The following is a 20502-nucleotide window of genomic DNA, read 5'->3' as shown; positions in this document are numbered from 1 at the left end:
TTCACCTGATTTGGATGTAAATACCCTCAAATTAAAGCTGAAAGTCTGCAGTTAAAGCACATCTTGATCATTTCATTTCAAATCCATTGTGGTGGTGTATAGAGCCAAAAAGATTAGAATTGTGTCAATGTCCCAATTCTTATGGACCTGAATGTATGTGCCATGAGAAAGGAGGTATAGCTGCACATGCGTGTCAATATATATTGTAGTGCAAAAGCTGGGTCATTATACAATTTTTTTCACCTACTGTGCAGGCTATGGAAGTGATTAAAGGTTAAGTAGGTGTTGATGTGGAGGTGGTCATATCCAAATGTATACCACAGTGTGACATCACAATTTTGAGGAAGTAAAGGCAGCTTTGTTTCAACAAATGCTCTTTTTGCAGTGAGAAAGTTTTGAGTTCTGACATTTACACCATGTTTTATAGTACAATGACTATTAATGTCAAAGGGGCAAGGAACATTTTATTCCTCATGTCACGACCCCTTTAATGCTTGTGTAATCTGCATCCATGGCCGTTTTTGTGCAAGTATAAAAAATTTTTTATTGATTTGACTATGCACAAATGTTGTTTTAAGAATGCATGACTGCATTTGACCTTTTTGTAACCTGTTTACAGTAACATTACTGTAAAGGCTAATCACATTTATTCTGTTCTAGGCATGGAGATAAAACATTTTTTATAATTTGCAATTATTAAACTAATTATATAATTATTATTCTTATTATATTAATTAATAGTTATTAAATTATTGTTATATTGTAATGATTTACCTGGAAATTAATGATAAAAATCAACATTTCAAAAGTTTCTAAAATATTTTACCTGTCTTGGAAAAAAAACACAAAAAAAAAAAACAGTAATTAGAACACTTTACCAATATTTTAATAAAACTGGCACACCTTTAAACCATTTGTCTTATTTTACATGTTAACATTATCTTAAGAGTAAAAATGTCAAATTCTGATACTGAATTTAGCACAAATTCAGCTAGATTCAAGACAAACTCATTGTGCTATTTTTTACAAAGAAAAAGCCAAATAATATGGCATAATTGGATCATTAAAATTTCAAACCAAACACCATGGAAACTCATCTCTAAAGGAAAAATATTCTTTTGTACGTCCTACTGAATATTTTATAACCTCAGCAGTGGGAAATGAAGCACATTAACCAACAACATAATCAGGCAATTCCAACCTGTCAATTCCATTTTAAGAACAAATCTGTACAGAACAGACTGAAAAATAAATAGCAAATAATATTTACTCATTGTAACTGAGTACAAAGTGTTTTTTTTACATTTAATTACAGCATTGACTATTTCAGTCCTGTCAGTTTCTCTCAAAAACAGATTACATGGCATTGTCTGCTTGAGAAACCACAGGTGATTCTTTAATTTCACTATTAATATATACCTATCAGCCACAACATTAAAACCACCTGCCTAATATTGTGTGGGTCCCTCTTGTGCCACCAAAACAGTGCCAACCTGCATCTCAGAATAGCAATCTGAGATGATATTCTTGTCACTACAATTGTACAGTGATTATATGAGTTACCGTAGACTTTCTCTTAGCTCGAACCAGTCTGGCCATTCTCTGTTGACCTCTCATCAACTAGGCGTTCCCATCTACAGAACTACCGCTCACTGAATGTTTTTTGTTTTTGGCACCATTCGGAGTAAATTCAAGAGAATGTTGTGAGTGAAAATCCCAGGAGATCAGCAGTTACAGAAATACTCAAACAGCTTGTCTGGCACCAACAAACCTCCATGCAATTATCTAATCAGTCAATCGTGTGACAGCAGTGCATAAAATCACGCAAATACTGGTCAGGAGTTTCAGTTAATGTTCACATCAACCATCAGAATGTGGCGAAAAACAATTCTCTCTGTGATTTGGACCATGGCATGTTTGTTGGTGCCAGATGGGCTGGTTTGAGTATTTCTGTAACTGCTGATCTCCTGGGATTGTCATGCACAACAGTATCTAGAATTTACTGAGAATGGTGCACTCTTTTGAGGTGGACCTACACAATATTAGGCAGGTGGTTTTAATGTTGTGGCTGACGGGTTAACTAAAATGTGCAAAAGAAACATGATGCAGTCTTAAAGTTTGATAGGGTGTTTAGCAAAACCACTGACACAGAGGCCAGTAAAACTGGTGTGGTAAAGGGTCACTTACAGGAGTTTCTTAACAGCCTCAGCAAGATCTGTGCCAACACAAGCACGTGCATTCCTTGAGCGCCCCCACATGGTACTGTGTTGGCATGGATAGCTCCTCAGTGACCTGCTGATAACTACTATAGTGGATCAGAAGGGTCGCTGCAGGAAAGAGATGGGGGGAGAGCCCACGCTCCGTGGGCTGTGCAGGTGAGAGTCATAAGAGCCTGGAGTCATGCCAACTATTGTGTCTCCATGAGGAGTCCCTCCATGAAGAAAATCGTCTTCTTCCTCCATGGACCCCTGCGAGACAAGATCAATTGTTAGCAGATCCAGACAAATTCATACAGGTGTCCTAACAGAGTAACCACATGAGTGTTCATGATTAACTATGGACATGTTCTACTAAAGTCTGACAACCAGAAAGCATCCAAATATTGTCTGAACAGTACATCTACTGTTTTTTACAGTATATTTACAGCCCAACGTTTTGTGCCTGTGCTACCTTTTTTAAATGAATGCCACTTGGTTATATATTTTGTTATTTAATGCAATGCCAAACAACTTTTCAAAAACCTGTGTCCAAATTCTTTAGAGTACCACAGTAAATGTAGGTGAAGGCATCACCTTTCTGACGTCCTTCTTTGGTAAATCCATCATACATTCAGAAGGCTCCTCCCACACCTGGTATATTGGCTCAATGAGTTTTCCAGAACTGTTGTGAAAAAATGTAAATATGAGTCCACTGAGCCATTATGCCAATGCTGAGATTGACAGAATGGGCATGAGGCTCAATGCATACCTTTTTAAGAGATATGGATCAAACGGGAAGAAAGTATCCAGAGGGTTTGTGTTAGTGGACACACAGTTGCCGCCCATTGAACTCCTCACCACTGGCAACAGGTGACGGTTGTTCCGCTCAATGATGGTGTAACAGAACACGAGCTGATACTTCCTGCCAACACATGGGTAAAATTGCCCTCATTTATCATGCTTTTATTTATTCCATAAAGCTATGTAATTAGATTAACAATATCTCTCAGGCTGTACCTGGTGATGGCTGCAAACATGTTGGTGACAGCAGGTAGACAGACCCGCAGCGGGTTGAGCTGGCACATCACAATGCGCTCTAGATTCAAACTTTGTAGGTAAGCCAAACCTGCAGAAACACAATGCACAATGAATGAAGAACCTGCCCAAAGCATTCTTTGCATCTTAAAGGAATACTTTCCTAACCTGTATGACTTCTTTTTTTTTTTTTTCCCTCCATGGAACATAAAAGGATTATTCTAGCCACTCTTTTCAATACCATGCAAGTAAGGACTGGGGTTGTCAATCTCCGAAATTTCAAAAAGCACCATCAATAGTATTTCTTTAAGGCCACCCTATACTTCATACGAACTCGAAGAATGAACTGGTGTGAGCTCATTTAGAACAAAATTTGATTCGGTGGTTCATAACAGCTTTTAGGAAAACTTCTAACCGCCTGCTACACACATTCTTACTCCCATTGGTCCACGCCATCGGTAGTTGTGACCTGGAGCTCCATCCACCTTGGGGCCACAGCTAATTCTGTTTATGTTGTTAAGTCAGTCAAAATCAGTCAGCATAAACACACCGGTGTGTAGCGTTATTAGCGAGCTGGTGCAAATTACCAACACCTGTATGGTTGTTCATGTAGAGTTGTTTTTCCAAGACATGTCATGCGATTCTTTTTTTTGTTTAATTAGTCTACAAAAGGAATCTAATCTACGCAAATACTCTCAAGAGCCTATTCACTCATGTGCCATCTGCCCAAAGATATGCCAATCATCATTCTTTGAGTCGTTAAAACAGCTTCTTTTACTCAAAGAATGAAGTCATTGATAACACATTTTTAAGGTTTTACATGTAGCGTCCTCATATTTAAATGTACTTCTAAATGCCTCACACAGCGGTGTGACCGATTTCTGAATGTTTGCAAACAGTATACCGTTGCTCAGCTGATTCAAACCTCTTTTTACCCCTGAACGAAGAACAAATAAGAACTTCTCCAGAAGTATAGAGGCCTTTAGTGGTCCATGGTGCAATTTACTCCATATATTCTGCATTCTTTTATCCAGTATATTCTTATACATATTCATTCAATATTCTTCTGACAAGGATGTTCTAGGATAATTAAAGGGTGAAATACATTTTCAGGTAAAATATTCTTTCAAATAACTTACACAATATCAGTCAAATTTTTGACACTAAGCAGATAAAATAAGTTAGCAGTGTGCACAGTACTTACAGAAAGATTAGAGGTACATCCCACACGTACTGACCTTTTTTCATATTGCCCTCCAGAATAGCATTATGTCTGAAGATCAGTGTGTAGAACACAGCCTGGCAGGCTGTGTAAAAGGGGCTGTGCAGATTCACATCACAGAAAGCTCTGGAGCCCAAGTCCTGGCTGTCTATGTAAAGGTGCAGCCAGGGAACTAATAGGTCCATACAGGCCTTGACTGTTCTGTGGAAGAGAGGAAACTCTACATCACCAGTATTGAAGGAAACGGTTTCAAATGGTATGTTCAATCAAACCACATTCATAACACCTAGCATTAATTTGATTGTGGTAACAAACCACTGCTAAGACAAATGATTAAATATTGGACTTCAGTGTATCAGGTGAGATAAAACTGCATGTTAAGGGATACATACGATACTGGCAAAAACTTGGCTCTTGCCATGAAGCTGCCCATGTATCCAGCAGCAGCCTGTCTCAGGATGGGGGGCTGGGAAGGGCTTTGTAACTGCTTCCATAAGTGATCCAAGAAGGCTTCAGCCAAACCCTGAAAAGAATGCAAGTCAACCTTTAGGAACAAAACAAATCTCATATCTCTTACATTATATCTCATAATATGTCCTCCAGAAGTAGCATTTCTTAATGACAAGGATCCAAAATATGCATGTTACAAAATCAATTGCTGTCAATGAAATGCTTTGCTTAAAAAGTGCCCTTCATCATCTGTAATCAGATATCGAAGACTGTTTTGTAGGAGAACTGGAAGCTTACCAGGCGAAAGCTGCACAGGTAGAACATGCAGTACTGCACGTGACAGGAACCGTGAGTGGGAAGCACCACCTTATCGAATACAGACAAGAGGTCCCTGTACAGAGCTTTGGCCTTCTCAATATCTAATGAGCCTAATTGTGTAGGAACAATCATAGAAAAACAGTAAATAATTAATAGCCATTTAGTTATGGGACACTCAAGTGTCAGATCGTATTCATAATAACAACAATAAAAATAACACAATGACCGCACCATTAACATGGCAGATGTCTTTAATATAAGCCAGCAGGACTCTCATTAAGGTGTCTAGTCTCTCTGCCACAGGGTGAACCATTACAGCCCCATCAACAGGTCTCGATGGAGAGTCCTCTTCTTCATCCTGCCATTTAGAAAAGAAAAATTGTCAGTAAATTGGTTGAAATCTATGACTATACAAAAAAGGGGGGAAGAGTGTGATATAAATAAGTTATCCCTGAATAAGGTTACACCGTGAGTGTGTTCTGAATGTCAGAGTTTGACTTTATTTTTTGTCTTAAGTGTTCTGGAACTACTGACCATGTTGAAGAGACAGTCGTCCTGTGAATCTCCACTGGCGTCTTGCTGCGCTGCACCTTCTGTGTCTTCAATCTCACTTCGTGGTGCACTAACCTGTTAAACGTCAAAATTTCTTTGAGCTATATTAGGTTAATATTTATAATAATGTTTGTGGAAAGCGTATATTTTAGGTGCTGCAACTAGTCACCACATTTAAATTAACTAGTTCATTTTATATGGTTCCGTGGTGAAAAATATTTTTCAAAGAACACATATTCCATGTAATCCATGCACCATAATTTTTTTTATTAAATGCTGTTTAAAATAGCATTAGATTTGTCAAGACATTTGTCAGCTTCCCAGAAAGTATTTCATTTCAACAACCCAAATAATAATGAATGACAAGCCATCAGTCAAACAGTCAGACTCGTGTGATAAAATAAGCAGTTGAATAGAATCCCCTTACATCTAGAGTGAGCATCTTGCTGATAATGAGCTCCAGTAGGTCTCTTCTCAGGGCAGGGATATAGACTGTAACTCTCAACAGATTGTGCACATAACACTCCTGTGTGGAAAGATAATACAGCCTCAGGTTCAACTACATATGTACTGACATCTTCCAGGATTTTAAATGCAAAAGTAAAACTCACAAGTGTTCGGGAAGATTTCTGCACAAAAGGGAACTTTTCGGAGAGGATAGGCATCAAGAATCGGCTGGTTCTGAAAGAAGTAGGGAACATGTTTTTTTAATGATGCAGGAACTACTAAATATGGAAAAACTATTTGGGGTTTTATAAGAAACTTACGATGGAACATATCTTGCAATCAGCTGAAGAGCTTGATGACACTGATCAAATGTTCTTGGAAGATCTGTGTAAATTTGAAAAGAAACAATGAATTATGGTGTGAATTAGACAGTAGGTCACAAACAACCCAACAAACAACTGTGAAACATTAATGCAGATTTGCACTGTACAACGTTAAGAAGATAAGACCTTTCCTATCCTGAGAGATCGCATTTCATGCCTCTCTTCATCAAACAGCACTGGCTGCCAATAGTTGCTCGCATCAAGTTCAAGGCATTGATGCTCGATTTCAGAACAACCCCTGGCTCTACACTCACTACTTCAAGTCTATATGCCCTTCAGAAGCTTGCAATCACTGGGTGAGCAGCACCTTGTTGTGCCATCTCACAAAGGCACAAAATCACTTTCTCTGACTTTCACTTCCACCGTTCCTTGCTGATTGAATGACCTTCCCAACTCGCAACTTATCCCTAACTACATTCAAAAAACATCTAAAGATCCATCTCTTTCATTAGCACTTGAATTAATCCTACACTCTTCCTTAAAAAAAAATTCAATCCATTCTTTCACCAATGTTCCTCCCTACTTATCTGAGCAATTTGAATCTTTGCATTGCAGCTATTGCCTTTGGACGATTCACTTTTGCTGTATTCCTAATTTTAAAAATCTTTTAAAAAAAGCATCTGCTAAATAAATGTGAAAGTAAATCTATAATGGTATTTCAACAACAATGGGTTTCACAAATGGTTTAGAAATACACCCACTCTCATCTTCATCATCAGAATCTGAAATATCCACATTTCCATCCTGGATTCTTATTCTCTCTGGAAGAAAAAAATACATGATTATAAGCAATCTGAGCAATATCAAACTGAGTAATGCATTAACAAATAATCACAATAGGACAAGGTAAAATATTGATTTAAAAAGCTAAAATGTGACCAAAATTATGAAAAACTAATGATAAAATCGCAATTTACTACGTTAGAAGGTTCCCTAATTAACAGCATTAGCTGAGAGACAATGTCTTTCATAAGTAAGCAAAGTGGGCATTATAACTGAAATATACCCATATGAACCGAAAAATTGTGAATCAATACAAAACTTACTTGGCAAAAAATTAGAGATGACCATCTTGAGACATGGTCTTAGATAAACTGTCTGGGCTGATACAAGGTTACTCAGAAAAGCCAAATATTCTTCCACAACAGCCGGACTGCGGCCAAGCCAAGGCAGCCTCTGTTTAAAGAAACACTTCACAAGTTAGAGCAAAGCAAAACTGGGACCCAACTGACGATAATATCACACACTGATGTTTCACTCACCAAAACTATGTAGATTAATTGCTCATGATCTTTGCCAAGTTGGGTGACACAGGTCCTGAATTCCTGCAACCAGTTGATGATTTGGCCATCCTACAATGAAATACAAAAAAAGAAATTGAAAATAGTTTCTGATGCACTTTTTAAAACACAAACACTTATAAAACACAATACTTGCCTTAATATCAGGGTCTGAGAGCTGATGATTTATCAGTTCATAGTCACTCGTGTCTCCCTGTAGAAGTCACACCAGACATGTCAGTACATGTTCCATCAGACATGGCTGACAGTGACATGAATCGGCTTTACGAACACTATACTCCAAACATTGTACCTTAAACTCACCAGTTTTAGTTTGGCTAAAGTATTGGCAACAGTGCTCCCAAAACGCACAGTTTTCATTGGAGGTGTATTTATGAAATCTCTGTCGTTCACTTCCATAATGTATCCACGAGTAGTCTTAATCTGAGAACAAAATACGCAATGACATACATGTTAATGCTGGCACCTTCAATTAAGCCTTCCTTACAATTCATTCAGTCACCTACAATTGCTGCCTCCACAAACGTTAACTGAAATAATCAAGAAACAGACAAAAGTTGTATAAACCGGTGGATTATAAGTATCCTTATAGCTTGCACGAAGTAACAAAGTTAACCACATTATGTGAGCCATAAAGTAGAGTAATTAATTCATTTAATCTTACCAAAAATGCTTATTATAAACTATGAAATGTGAAATTCCGTATTCTAAGTGAAATAGTGAAAGAGTCACATGCGTAATCATGCCGCGCGCTGCACAACAGGAAGTGTTCTCAGGTCAGCTGGACTGTTTTGACGGAAGTCGGAGATGAAGCGCCCAAGAAAACACTGATACGTCTCCCACCTATTGGTTTGGCGTGTAATGACTGCGTAAAACCCTTTCTTTTGAGTTAATTTCATTAGCAATGAACTTCTGTTAGTCTAATTGTGGGAGTCTTTTGAAATCATGTCCAGAATTACATTAATAATTTTCAGTGGAAATGTGAATTATTTTCATGAAAATAATGTCACAATGCAAAAAAAATAAAGTTTTATTTGAGATTCACCCTATTTGAAAACATGTCACCAGGTTTAGGACGAACGTTCTCAATGAACAAGATATTTTATGTTAAAGGAATATTCCGAGCTAAATAAACGTTAAGCTCAGTCAACAGCATTTGTGGCATTTGTGACTTGCCCCTCCTTTTCTTAAAAAAAAAAAAAAAAAAAAAAGGAAATCTGGGTTACAGTGAGGCACTTACATTTAAAGTGAATGGGGCCACAAGACGTAAACAATATGTGTGTAAATGTGATTTTAGTGTGATACAACTTACTAACCTTTTCTGTGTAAAGTTATAGACAATTTTACTTAACTTCAATGCTGTTATTATATAATGTCAACGTACCCTAAAATTACTTTAAAAATAACAATTTAAAAGGACTTTACAGCTACATGAATTTTATCAGAATAATTAATGTAAACTTTTATAAACTTATAAACTTCACATTTCTACCTTTAAACCCTCTAAAATTGGACCCATTAACTTCCATTATAAGTGCCTCACTGGAAGCTCAATTTTTGCTTTTTTTTTAAAGACAAGAAAAGAACAAGAAAATGAAGGAATAGTTGAAAATGTTTTTTGTGGTAATCGACATTATGCCACAAATGCTTTCGATTGAGCTTAACTTGCATTGAACCCAGAATATTCCTTTAAGTGGTCAAAATGTTACACAGTTAGCTTAAACAACTTGTGTTAATGTATGAAAGTCACTGCATTTACTTAACCTTATCTATTTTTTTAAAAGCTATAAATACAAATGCAATTTGAAACAGTAAACTTTTGTAAAGATATGAGGATACTGTCCTTGAGTTAACTATATCATATACCTCCCTTTTCATTTACACCTGCTGATTCTAAATTGGTATGCGCAAACAAAGATAAGAGGAAGCAAACCTAACACTCCTTAATGTTCAAAGGTTGTATGGTGAATAAAAGCAGGACACTACAAAATATCTGGGTTACAATTACATGTTGGCTAAACCTTTAAACCAGACACATATACAAAATACACAATTATATTTAGGAAAATACATCATTTAATTTTTTTGGTCATACAGCCATTCTTGTCAGTGCATAATTTCAAAACAGTGTAAAACAAAGCATAAAACACAAGATTAATCAAATCAGTAAAAACAGTAAAAAAAAATTAATAATTATAAAAATAATAATTATTTAAAAAAAATCAATTCACTTGTTAAACTTTTCACAAAAAGTAAGACAAAAAAAAAGAAAGGAAAAATCTGCTTGGGCAATGCCATATGGTTGAATGTCCTCTTCTGTGACCTGTCAAAATAAAACAAGAAAATGTTAAAACATTTTCCTTTTTTGTTCTCTATAGTCATTATAGATTAATTTACCCTCTAGGCTACCTGTATTCATTGAACCCAGTACAACCACACAGGAAATGCATTTATGTGCTTTTATATATTTTGTTGGCTCTTACCAACCTGTGCTACATATTTTCTCTTATTGCATCTTTTTTATTTATTTTTTTAGCAAAAGTGTGTGCCAAAAAAATGTAATAAAAATCAATCCTGTAGTGTAAAAAGTGTGAATCTTACTACATATTTAAACATAAAGATATGTCTTATTTCTTTTACATAGGTCCCCATTGTTGTTCTGAGCTGTAGATTTTATGGGTTTCATGGTTAATATTTAACAGAATTATCTGCCCTACCTATGATGCAAATATTTCCTCAAAGTCATTTCATCAAAATATAGTGTATGTCCATTGTACATATCTTGCCAAGTATTGCAGTTTAACAAGAATAAGTGATGGCACAGTCACAATCTATCTCTATAATGTGTTCATTAAAACCATTTGGATACATTGATGTATTTGTTGGCATTGCTTGTAACTTGTTTCCTAATATAGACAGTAAAATGTAACTGAGTGGTAATAACCTGTACATGACGGATCATATGGCCTGTGTTTCTCCAGTCACTGTTGCAGACACAGTGCCCAGGTTATCCTGAGAGGTCATTGCTAGAGCAACTGGTACTGGACGAGTGCCTTCTCTTCTGTGCTTTACTTGACCGGGTGCTGCACCTTGACCTTGGGGCACCCCATTTCTCCTGAGAGAGTTCCTGATTCCGCTTGATACGCGACTGGAGAACCTCCTGACAACTCCTGCCAAACCTCTCCCCTTCTTCAACAAACCCACATCATCCTCAAGCTCCTCCGGCGGCACCTCAATATTACCCGTGTACCAGAACACCCACCAAATGAGGCTAAGAAAAATGATGATGGCGCCTGCATATATAAGAAAGTCGTAGAAAAATAAATCTCCGAATACGCCCAGCAATAATATGCTGAGACCAAGAACGTCGAAAACCACGGCGAGCCAGAACGCGCAAGAACATCGTCCGAGACCTCCCGGCGCCGCCTCCATCTCGAAGATGGTGTTGGACTGCCTGCTTAATTTTTCTGTCGAACAACCAGTCGTCTGAATTAAGAGTCTGTGTGGTTTCTGTTTGTTTGCATAGGTAAGCGGCGCGGAGGAAGGAGCTCTCCGTTACTGCTTCAACAGTCGTAACGCACCTGGAAAGGGAGTGGCATAGAGCAGTGGGTGCGTCTTAACTACACGGGCAGACTCACCTTGATACGAGGGCCTGTGCTGACTCGAGTGTACACATCAGCAGCATTTGAAATGAGGATACTTTCGGCTTTATAGAAGCAAGGTATTTATCATTTTGGAAAAGGCTTTTTTTGGTGCCATATTGGCCGTACCATGAGCGCTCCGACCGACCTGAGAAATATTTACTCTCAGAATATTTCAAGTGTGTATTTTAATTTGTATTTCTGTTGGCTGCTTAAAAGAACTAGCAACGACCAATTTGCGAATTAATAATTATTTTGAGCCAGTTCTTGTCAGCGAATTGGCCAAACGGGCTTGCAAAATGGTCTGAATCGATTCGTGATTCAGTACAATTCGTTCGGAGCGCTCTCAAACTGAATCATTGGAGCGGGTTCTCACACAGTAAAACAGTATCGGGATATTTACGAAAACAGAGAACAAACTGCGCTGGATACAGTGGAAATTTACCTACTATCAACTGAAACAAAAACTGTCTTTTTAAAAGTTACAGTTGAAGTCACAAGTTTACATACACCTTAGCCAAATACAGCCGTGGCAAAAAGTATTGGCAGTGACATAAATTTTGTGTTTCGCAAAGTTTTCTGTTTCAGTTGTTGTGGTGTTGATTCACATTGTTTCTAGTTTATTGTGCAGAGCGATCAGATGCATTTTAAATAATTGCAAAAAGCTTCATTGGCCAAAAAAAAAAAAGAACTTTATCACAAAAACATTTCACAGTTTTTTGGCCACATCATTTCACTATTCATATCAGCAGCACCTGGGAAAGTGTGAAGGGGGGCATTTCCAATCATTGTGTTCTTGTTTGCAATGGTTACCTCTAAAAAAGATGTGCAGCCATAATCACTTTGCATCAAAATGGCCTCTCATGCAAAGAATGTTGCACCTGAAAGAACCATTTACCGGATCATCAAGAACTTCAAGGAGAGAGGTTCAACTGCAGTGAAGAAGGCTTCAGGACTATTAATATTGGGAGCAGGTTGGTGTGAGTGCACCTGCACACACAGTGAGGCGAAGACTTGGACAATAGCCTGGTGTCAAGAAGGGCAGCAAAGAAGCCACTTCTTTCCAAGAAAAACATCAAGGACAGACTGAAATTCTGCAGGAAGTACAAGGATTGGACAGCAGAAGACTGGTGCAAAATATTTTCTCTGATGAAGCCCCCTTCTGATTGTTTGGGACATCTGGAAAATTGATAGTCCGGAGAAGAAAAGGTGAACGCTACCATGAGTCCTGTGTCGTGCCAACAGTGAAGCATCCTGAGACCATCCATGTGTGGGGTTGCTTTTCATCCAATGGAGTGGACTCTCTCACAATTCTGCCCAAAAACACTGCCCTGAATAAAGAGTGGTATCAAAACGTCCAGCAAGAGCAACTTCTCCCAAAGATCCAGGAGCAATGTTGCTATGATCCATTTCCATCATGATGTAGCACCGTGTCACAAGGCAAGAGTGATAATGAAGTGGCTCGGAGATCATTACATTGACATTTTTATCCATGTCCAGCCAACTCCCTGGATCTTAATCCCTATAGAGAACCTGTGGTCAATCGAGTGGACAAGCAGAAGCCCACAAATTGTGATCAACTCTGAGTACTAATAAGGCAAGAATGGATCGCCATCAGTCAGGATTTGGCCCTGCCAGCATGCCAGAGTGAATTGCAGAGGTTATGAAGAACAAGGGTCAACACTGTAAATATTGAATCTTTGCATATATTGAATGTTTTTGCCAATAAAAGCCTTTAAAACTCATGAAATGCTTTTAATTGTTTTCCAGTATTCCATAGAAACATGTGAAAAAATTATCTACAAATACTGAAGCAGCAAACTTTGCGAAACACAAAATGTATTTCACTACCAATACTTCTGGCCACGGCTGTACATTTAAACTCAGTTTTTCACAATTCCTGACTTTTAATCATAGAAAACATTCCCTGTCTTTGGTCAGTTAGGATCACTACTGTGAAATGTCAGTATAATAGTAGAGAGAATTATTTATTTCAGCTTTTATTTCTTTCATCACATTCCCAGTGGGCCAGAAGTTTACATACACTTTGTTAGTATTTGGTAGCATTGCCATTTTAACTGTTTAACTTGGGTCAAACATTTTGGGTAGCCTTCCACAAGCTTCTCACAATAAGTTTCTGGAATTTTGGCCAATTCCTCCAGACAGAACTGGTGTAACTGAGACAGGTTTTAGGTCTCCTTGCTCACACATGCTTTTTCAGTTCTGCCCACACATTTTCTATCAGATTGAGGTCAGGGCTTTGTGATGGCCACTCTTAATACCTTGACTTTGTTGTCCTTTAGCCATTTTGGTACAACTTTGGAGGTATGCTTGAGGTCATTGTCCATTTAGAAGACCCATTTGTGAATTAGTTTTAACTTCCTGGCTGATGTATTTAGATGTTGCTTCAATATATCTACATAATTTTCCTTCCTCATGATGCCATCTATTTTGTGAAGTGCACCAGTCCCTCCTGCAGCAAAGCACCCCCACAACATGATGCGGCCAACCCCATGCTTCACGGTTGGGATGGTGTTCTTCGGCTTGCAAGCCTCACACTTTTTCCTCACACATAACGAAGGTAGTGGCCAAACAGATACATTTTAGTTTCATCAGTCCAGAGGACATTTCTCCAAAAGTAAGATCTTTGTCCCTTTTTTATGGCATTTTTGGAGCAGTGGCTTCTCCTTTGCTGAGCAGCCTTTCAGATTATGTTGATATAGGACTTGTTTTACTGTGGATATAGATACATGTCTACCTGTTTCCTCAAGCATCTTCACAAGGTCTTTTGATATTGTTCTGAGATTGATTTGCCCTTTTCGCACCAATCCACTTTAATTTCTAAGAGACAGAATGCATCTCTTTCCTGGGCGGTATGATGGCTGTGTGGTCCCATGGTGTTTATACTTGCGTACTATTCTTTGTACAGATGAACATGCTACCTTCAGATGTTTGGAAATTGCTCCCCAGGATGAATCAGACTTGTGGAGGTCCATAATTTTTTTCCTGTGGTCTCTGCTGATTTATTTTGATTTTCCCATCGTTTCACTGTGTTTTTAGCATCTCTCACGGGAGTGCTGCATTTTTAGATGCTGTCAAGTTTAAAAAAATTTCTTCAACTGATAAAAACGGGTCTGGAGACACCTGTGTTCTGCTCTATTTGTTGTGTTGCATTTAGCTTTTTTAGCGCTGAAATGTTACAAGAGGAAATGCTACTCATACTCGAGAAAAAAGAATGCTTCTCTCAAAATCACCAGAATTGAATGCTTTATTTAGCAAAAATAAATTGTAATGGGGACGCATGCCCTGGACCCCCCTGATATAAGGTTGTACTAGGTAGATTCCTGTGATTATACCTCAGATGAAATCCTGAAGCCGCCCATGGTCCATACAATGCAAGTGAATGGTGGCCAGAATTTTGAAAGTCCAAAAATCACATAAAGGTAGCATAGAAGTAATCCATACGACTCCAGTGTTAAATCAATGTCTTCAGAAACAATATGAAAGGTGTGGTTGAGAGATACAGATCACTATTTAAATCTTTCTATCTTTTTTTTACTATAAATTCTCCTCCCTGCCCAGGATGTGCTGATATGCACAAAGATACTGAATCATCAAAAACAAAAGAAGAAAGTGAAAGTGGGGATTTGTAGTAAGTTTTTATAGTCTTATGGATTACTTTTATGCTGCTTTTTTGTGCTTTTGACCTTTAAAGTTCTGGCCACCATTCACTTGCATTGTATCGCCCATATAAACAGATTACACCCTTCACCTTGCAAGTCTGAGTGAGTGGCGAGGTGAAGCATCCCAGACGATAGTTTCGGTAACGAGCCTATTTTTGCCGCGCATCTCACGCTGAACTCAGCGGCTTTGGGTGCAGTAGAAAACTAAAATAATCAGATCCTATTTTAGAAAAGACGCACATTTTTAACCGAAAAAAACTATACACTCCAACTTATAGGGCTGCATGACCAGACTTTTTGGAAATGTCAGTCGTAGATTAGTCAGTCAGTAGGTAGTGCTGTACATTTATGTTGCTTGTTTACAAAGACCGTTCCAAAAATGACAGCCGAATGGACTCACTTGCCTTAGACTTTTATATATTAACCAATCACGACAAAGTATCACAAAATCACATAAAGGTAGCATAGAAGTTAATCCATACGACTCCAGTGTTAAATCAATGTCGTACGCAAAGTAGGCTACGCTGATGAACAAGTTCCCGCCATTGATGTAACCAAGAAAAGAGACGCGGCTAATATGAAAGCCCTAACGCAACGCGTTGCTCACGCCCCGCTCACATAAGAAACATGTTCTTTTTAATCCCTTGGTTCAGAGCTGAAGACTAGAAGCGTCTGTCAGAAAGAATTAGTCTCTATTCCCTTCATTATGTCTTACTCAGTCCTCTTACTGGAGCAGGTGTCATTCATGTGACATTCCTTTGGAAGAAAGTGGTCTTTTCCACATATATCTCAATATGTGGCTTGGTTAACTGTTTGACCTTCAAAAACGTTTTAAAAATCTAATTGCAAGTTGCACCAATAGAAAGTAGTTAATCTACTTCACAATTATAACAACAAACTTAAATTAAACAATTCATTATTTTTATTAACATCCTTCTTAATTTGTCTTAAAATCACATGCTAAATAAAAAGGCATTTCTCAAACTATTATTCCAAAATCATGACATAAACGTTGACAAAAACTAAGAGAGGATTTTTCTTCCCTGTTGTCAGAGGTAAAATGCAAGTGCACGCCAAACATTTTTGCTGTTCTAAGATTAGCAAGTGTGATCCTGCTTAATCCATGTAGACCATCAGCACAGGACAAGCTTTTATCCATGTTACCGAGCACCATCCTCAATATCTCTTTTGATCTATGTTGATCTGTTTTATATGACAGTTCTACAAGTTAAACATATTACTTTCTTAAGAACAGCATAACATGAAACTATCCAACCCAAACAATATAACCTCTGGTTTATCCAAACTATTAACCCTGAAAAATCTACATTTTGTAAATTGTGTAAAGCAATACATAATTATGATTACATTTTGTTTTTAAGTTTAACAAGGTGTAAAGCTTTTGAATAAGGAAATGTAAATGCTATGTAAACCTTATGAGTGAATGGGTCCTGATTTCAGTTAAAAAAAATATTAAACTAATCTCACAATGAATACCAGTAACAACATTTTTACCAGCTAAGACTGCCTCCAAAATGAACTCTCAGAACATATTTTTTTTTCCATATAATACTACACAGCATGTCCATCTGAGATAGTAACACAGTAATTTTACAATAAATAAGGTATTTGTGTTGAATGGCAACCTCATGTAATATAAGCAAAGGAATATTATTTTTCAGCATAAATATAAATAAAAGGTATCAACATGTTAACAGACTTTTCATAGAACTCTTAAGACTGTAAGTGATAAGATTTATAAACAAAAAACAGCCCTAATACAGTGTGTGGTACAGAACAGTCCATCCACAAAGGCACAAAGTTCTTCATGTGTGCCACTGTATTGCTATTTCTCCTCGTCTTTACTGCAAGGTAGAAGCCCTTTTTTGGGGCCCATGACCCAAGCCAAGGCCACTGCTGCTGTGCCATCCCCACTCTGCCGTGAGAAACATAAGAATGTTGCCCAGATAAATGCTGAACAGCCCATGAATGCTGTCCTTAGGTAAAGAGGCATCAGAACAAAATTGAGAAACTGCAAGAAAATGAGGAGAAAGAGGTTAGGCAGAATGCTAGACCTCAGTCACCATTCACTTTAATTGCATCATTATTCCATAGAATGAAAGTAAATGTTGAGTGAGGGTGTCAGTCCCTAACATTTTGCCAATAACTTCTCCTTTTGTATTCCTTGGGGAAAAAATAAAGTATTACTGGTTTGTAATGACATAAGAATTTTCATTTTTGGTTAACTATCCTTTTATTCCATCTAAATGGTGACAAGATCATACAATTTAAAAGAATGTAAGTTAAGAATATTGACACAGCAAAGGAAGTGCTTATCGCATTGTTATCTGTGTAAGCGGATGACAGATTGTGGATATGTGATGACAGAATGGTGGTCCTTACCTGCATGAATGGCCAGTACATTAGTCCAGTCTAAAAGGTAAAAAATATGCAGACAAATCATTATTCTCTCTGCACCAAGATGTAACCAAATATTTAGGATTGGGGAGGCCAAAGTAAAATTTTAAGAATTAGTTTTAAGAATTTGAACTTTTCATGAATTCCTTTATACTAAGATTAGTCATGGCTGAGCTGACCAAGCTGACTTGTCTTTTTATGGGCTATCCAAAGGACCTACCTTATATGTATTAAAAAACTTTTCTCGCCAGTCTGCAAATATGTCCTCTTTTCCCTCAAGGAAACTCACACCTGTGAAGAAAAAGAGCTGAATAATTCAAAGAGTACAAACTTATACTGTAAATGTGATATGTTATCATGGCAGGGGGGGACTAGGGCAGCATTACCCCCTTGATTTGGCATGAGCCCCCCATAAAACTTCTGATGCCCCCACCATAACAGTGAAACAATAATGGGGCACACCACCCCGTGGACTGACTGTAAAATGATCAACGTTGCCCCCCCAAAAAAATACAAGTGCCCCACCAAAGATTGCATCCTAGATCTGGCCCTGTATGTGATTGTGATATATTTGTGTTGAATGCATTTCCCTCACTATTAGCATTGCATCGTGGCAGAGAGCATTTTGCACTGCTATTTCAGTGTCAGTCCTTATTGGATTAGACACTTGAAATTCAGGTGAGAGCACTGAATATCCCTAATCCGCAGAAAATGTTATACACTAAAGAAAAAAAAACTACTTGTAAGGTTTACTTAATTTTTACTTCGCAAGTTTTTGAACACAGTACATTATAATGTAAAATGAAGTAAAATCTACTTATTTTCTCGACAAAATAATGATTAAAGTGAGACAATGTAACATAAACATTTCAGTTAGTCCAGTTAAAACATTTGAGTAACATATACTGAGAAACCGGATGTACATGGTATTTCAATTTAGTACAATTATATTTTATTGAACCGTTTCACATTTTGAACATTCCTTATAAACACGTTTAATCATGTATAACGCAACATATATAAGCCTTCCAAAGGGAAGCTTAAAACATGCTATGTAGTCTATTAAACAACACCTTACTGTCGATAGAAACAAGAAACAGGGCTGCGCATGCAGACCTCAACACTGATGGTACTAATAAAAAAGTAAATGATCATGAACAGGTAATTTTGAGTAGAAAATTATATTCAGACTTCACAAAACAAGAAGCAAAAAATGTGTGAATTGCAAGCTGTGAAACGATGCATGATCATAAACTATTCAAGTCCTGTGCATACTGGAATCAGCAGCTTCAAAAAAATGTGTTAAACTTAATTTATTTTCCTGTGTAATTTACTCAAAATACCAAACAAATATGACAACTTCTACTTTAAGATTAAAACATGACGACACATTGTACAGATAACAAACAGTCTTTCATAAGCTAGAGTATTCATTTTTACATGTTTACTTAATATTTTCAAATTCAAACTTTAACTTATTCAATGTTGAAATTACTTAATGTTTTCTGCTATATTTACTTCACCACAAATTCATATATATTTTTTTTTTTTTCAGTGTATGGTTTACCCAACAGACAGGGTTTACTCATAGCTAATGGGGTGAACGATGGTAATGATTTTAGGGGCCACAGGTTCTGGGGGGCCCACAACAAAATTTAAACTGTATTTTTTTAAATGTAAGGGGCCCATACCAATACTCAGTCGGGGGCCCAGAATTCCTTACAACGCCCCTGCAAACAGATCAAGTCTAACGTGTCCATATATTTTATATTGTAATAAAATCTGGTCAACATTGTTACAGTACCTGTGTAGAAGACACTGGTGGCCAAAGGTGATGCGAATGTTTGGTCCAAAATCAGTTTGCGGAAAATCATACCGGCCGATCTTCCCGGGAAACGACGTTCCAAGGTCCGTAACCAGAAGTAATTGAAGTTACCTTGGAAACTGAGGGCCACAATCGCCACATTTCTCGTGTGCTTCCAGTCAATCTCATCTCTCTGCGCGAGACACTGATGGACGAAATCCCCACCCGCGAACAAGCATCCGTATAACGTGACATTGGCTAACCAAGGGAATACCTTAGCTCGTTTAAAAAAAGTTTTTCTCATGATTAACAAAACGACAAATTTGTTTACTTCTTAAGCATTGGAAATGCTGTCGATACAACAGACCTGATATTGACAAATGGGCATTAAATATGACCTATTGCTCAGTAGCCTACAAGTCCAACACACCAATGAACAATTGAATTAAGCCATCTGCTCGTCAGTTAAGCTTTATATGTTAAAAAGGCGTTGCAATAAATTACCGATTAATAGTTTGACAGCTAATTGTGATTCTTGGTGAACTTCCTTCAGAAACAGTATAAGATTATAAAAAGCAACGCCAATTAAAACGGAGACTAGGTTCAGTCAATTTTCTTTAACATTTATAGGCACATCAAGCCCCCAAAAAAATAAAAAATACGTTTGATTAATCAATTTACCAATTCAATTAAAACGTCCCTCTCCGCGTTCATCCAGTCATCAGCAGTTTCCCGTTACTTAGTCAAGTGCTTAAATCCTACATTAATCTGCCCGCGCGCTCCTGCGCGTTGGCGGCGCGCTTCTACATGATCTTCATATATTTAACAAGTCAGTCCACTCGGCGGCCATCTTTGGAATGCACCCGGGCAGGCTGGGTAGCTATTTTCCCTTTTATATTGGCGGCATACAAGTGCAGCTCCTATCTACTTGAAAGGAGAAATACCAAAATCTCCAAAACGGTTGGTCAAGATTACAATCAAAGAGCATATTTAAAATCAGCAGTAAAATCTAACAGCAATGGTATCATACATTGTGCTTTTTCACATCGG

At 37.6% G+C, this 20502-nt stretch overlaps 3 protein-coding genes across 3 annotated transcripts; all 3 read right to left on the bottom strand.

Annotated features, from left to right (window-relative positions):
- Positions 1 to 186: 186 nt before the first annotated feature.
- On the bottom strand, positions 187 to 8679 carry rrn3 (RRN3 homolog, RNA polymerase I transcription factor). Its single transcript, XM_052139454.1, has 18 exons — positions 8571 to 8679; positions 8210 to 8329; positions 8043 to 8099; positions 7868 to 7957; positions 7652 to 7781; positions 7307 to 7366; positions 6543 to 6606; positions 6387 to 6456; positions 6203 to 6301; positions 5758 to 5850; positions 5455 to 5581; positions 5203 to 5333; positions 4848 to 4978; positions 4472 to 4656; positions 3216 to 3324; positions 2968 to 3120; positions 2793 to 2880; positions 187 to 2468 (listed from the first exon to the last, which is right to left on the bottom strand). Exons 2-18 carry the CDS (start codon positions 8303 to 8305, stop codon positions 2316 to 2318), a joined length of 1836 nt encoding a protein of 611 aa, XP_051995414.1. The 5' UTR covers positions 8306 to 8329; positions 8571 to 8679; the 3' UTR covers positions 187 to 2315.
- A 1291-nt stretch (positions 8680 to 9970) lies between these two features.
- si:dkeyp-72e1.6 (transmembrane protein 238-like) lies at positions 9971 to 11500 on the bottom strand. Its single transcript, XM_052139955.1, has 2 exons — positions 10851 to 11500; positions 9971 to 10229 (listed from the first exon to the last, which is right to left on the bottom strand). The coding sequence occupies exon 1, from the start codon at positions 11336 to 11338 to the stop codon at positions 10865 to 10867; it is 474 nt and encodes a 157-aa protein (XP_051995915.1). The 5' UTR covers positions 11339 to 11500; the 3' UTR covers positions 9971 to 10229; positions 10851 to 10864.
- A 4665-nt stretch (positions 11501 to 16165) lies between these two features.
- Positions 16166 to 20346, bottom strand: mpv17l (MPV17 mitochondrial membrane protein like). Its single transcript, XM_052139887.1, has 4 exons — positions 19453 to 20346; positions 17869 to 17939; positions 17634 to 17663; positions 16166 to 17262 (listed from the first exon to the last, which is right to left on the bottom strand). The coding sequence occupies exons 1-4, from the start codon at positions 19754 to 19756 to the stop codon at positions 17077 to 17079; spliced, it is 591 nt and encodes a 196-aa protein (XP_051995847.1). The 5' UTR covers positions 19757 to 20346; the 3' UTR covers positions 16166 to 17076.
- Between the last annotated feature and the right edge of the window lie 156 nt (positions 20347 to 20502).

Source organism: Xyrauchen texanus, chromosome 12, assembly GCF_025860055.1.
Source record: "Xyrauchen texanus isolate HMW12.3.18 chromosome 12, RBS_HiC_50CHRs, whole genome shotgun sequence".
Taxonomy (NCBI): domain Eukaryota; kingdom Metazoa; phylum Chordata; class Actinopteri; order Cypriniformes; family Catostomidae; genus Xyrauchen; species Xyrauchen texanus.
The sequence above is the reverse complement of the archived record's forward strand: the minus strand, read 5'-3'. Positions and strand labels throughout refer to the sequence as shown.

Excerpts from the sequence above, each read along its gene's own strand:
- rrn3 (XM_052139454.1), bottom strand. The coding sequence starts at position 8,305 with ATGGAAGTGAACGACAGAGATTTCATAAATACACCTCCAATGAAAACT. Across the intron at positions 6,302-6,386 it reads AGAAATCTTCCCGAACACTT|GAGTGTTATGTGCACAATCT; the intron begins GTGAGTTTTACT and ends CTTTCCACACAG. Across the intron at positions 4,657-4,847 it reads GCCAAGTTTTTGCCAGTATC|AACAGTCAAGGCCTGTATGG; the intron begins GTATGTATCCCT and ends TCTCTTCCACAG.
- si:dkeyp-72e1.6 (XM_052139955.1), bottom strand. The coding sequence starts at position 11,338 with ATGGAGGCGGCGCCGGGAGGTCTCGGACGATGTTCTTGCGCGTTCTGG.
- mpv17l (XM_052139887.1), bottom strand. The coding sequence starts at position 19,756 with ATGAGAAAAACTTTTTTTAAACGAGCTAAGGTATTCCCTTGGTTAGCC. Across the intron at positions 17,940-19,452 it reads CACCAGTGTCTTCTACACAG|GTGTGAGTTTCCTTGAGGGA; the intron begins GTACTGTAACAA and ends TTTTCTTCACAG. Across the intron at positions 17,664-17,868 it reads AGTTTTTTAATACATATAAG|ACTGGACTAATGTACTGGCC; the intron begins GTAGGTCCTTTG and ends TTTACCTTTTAG.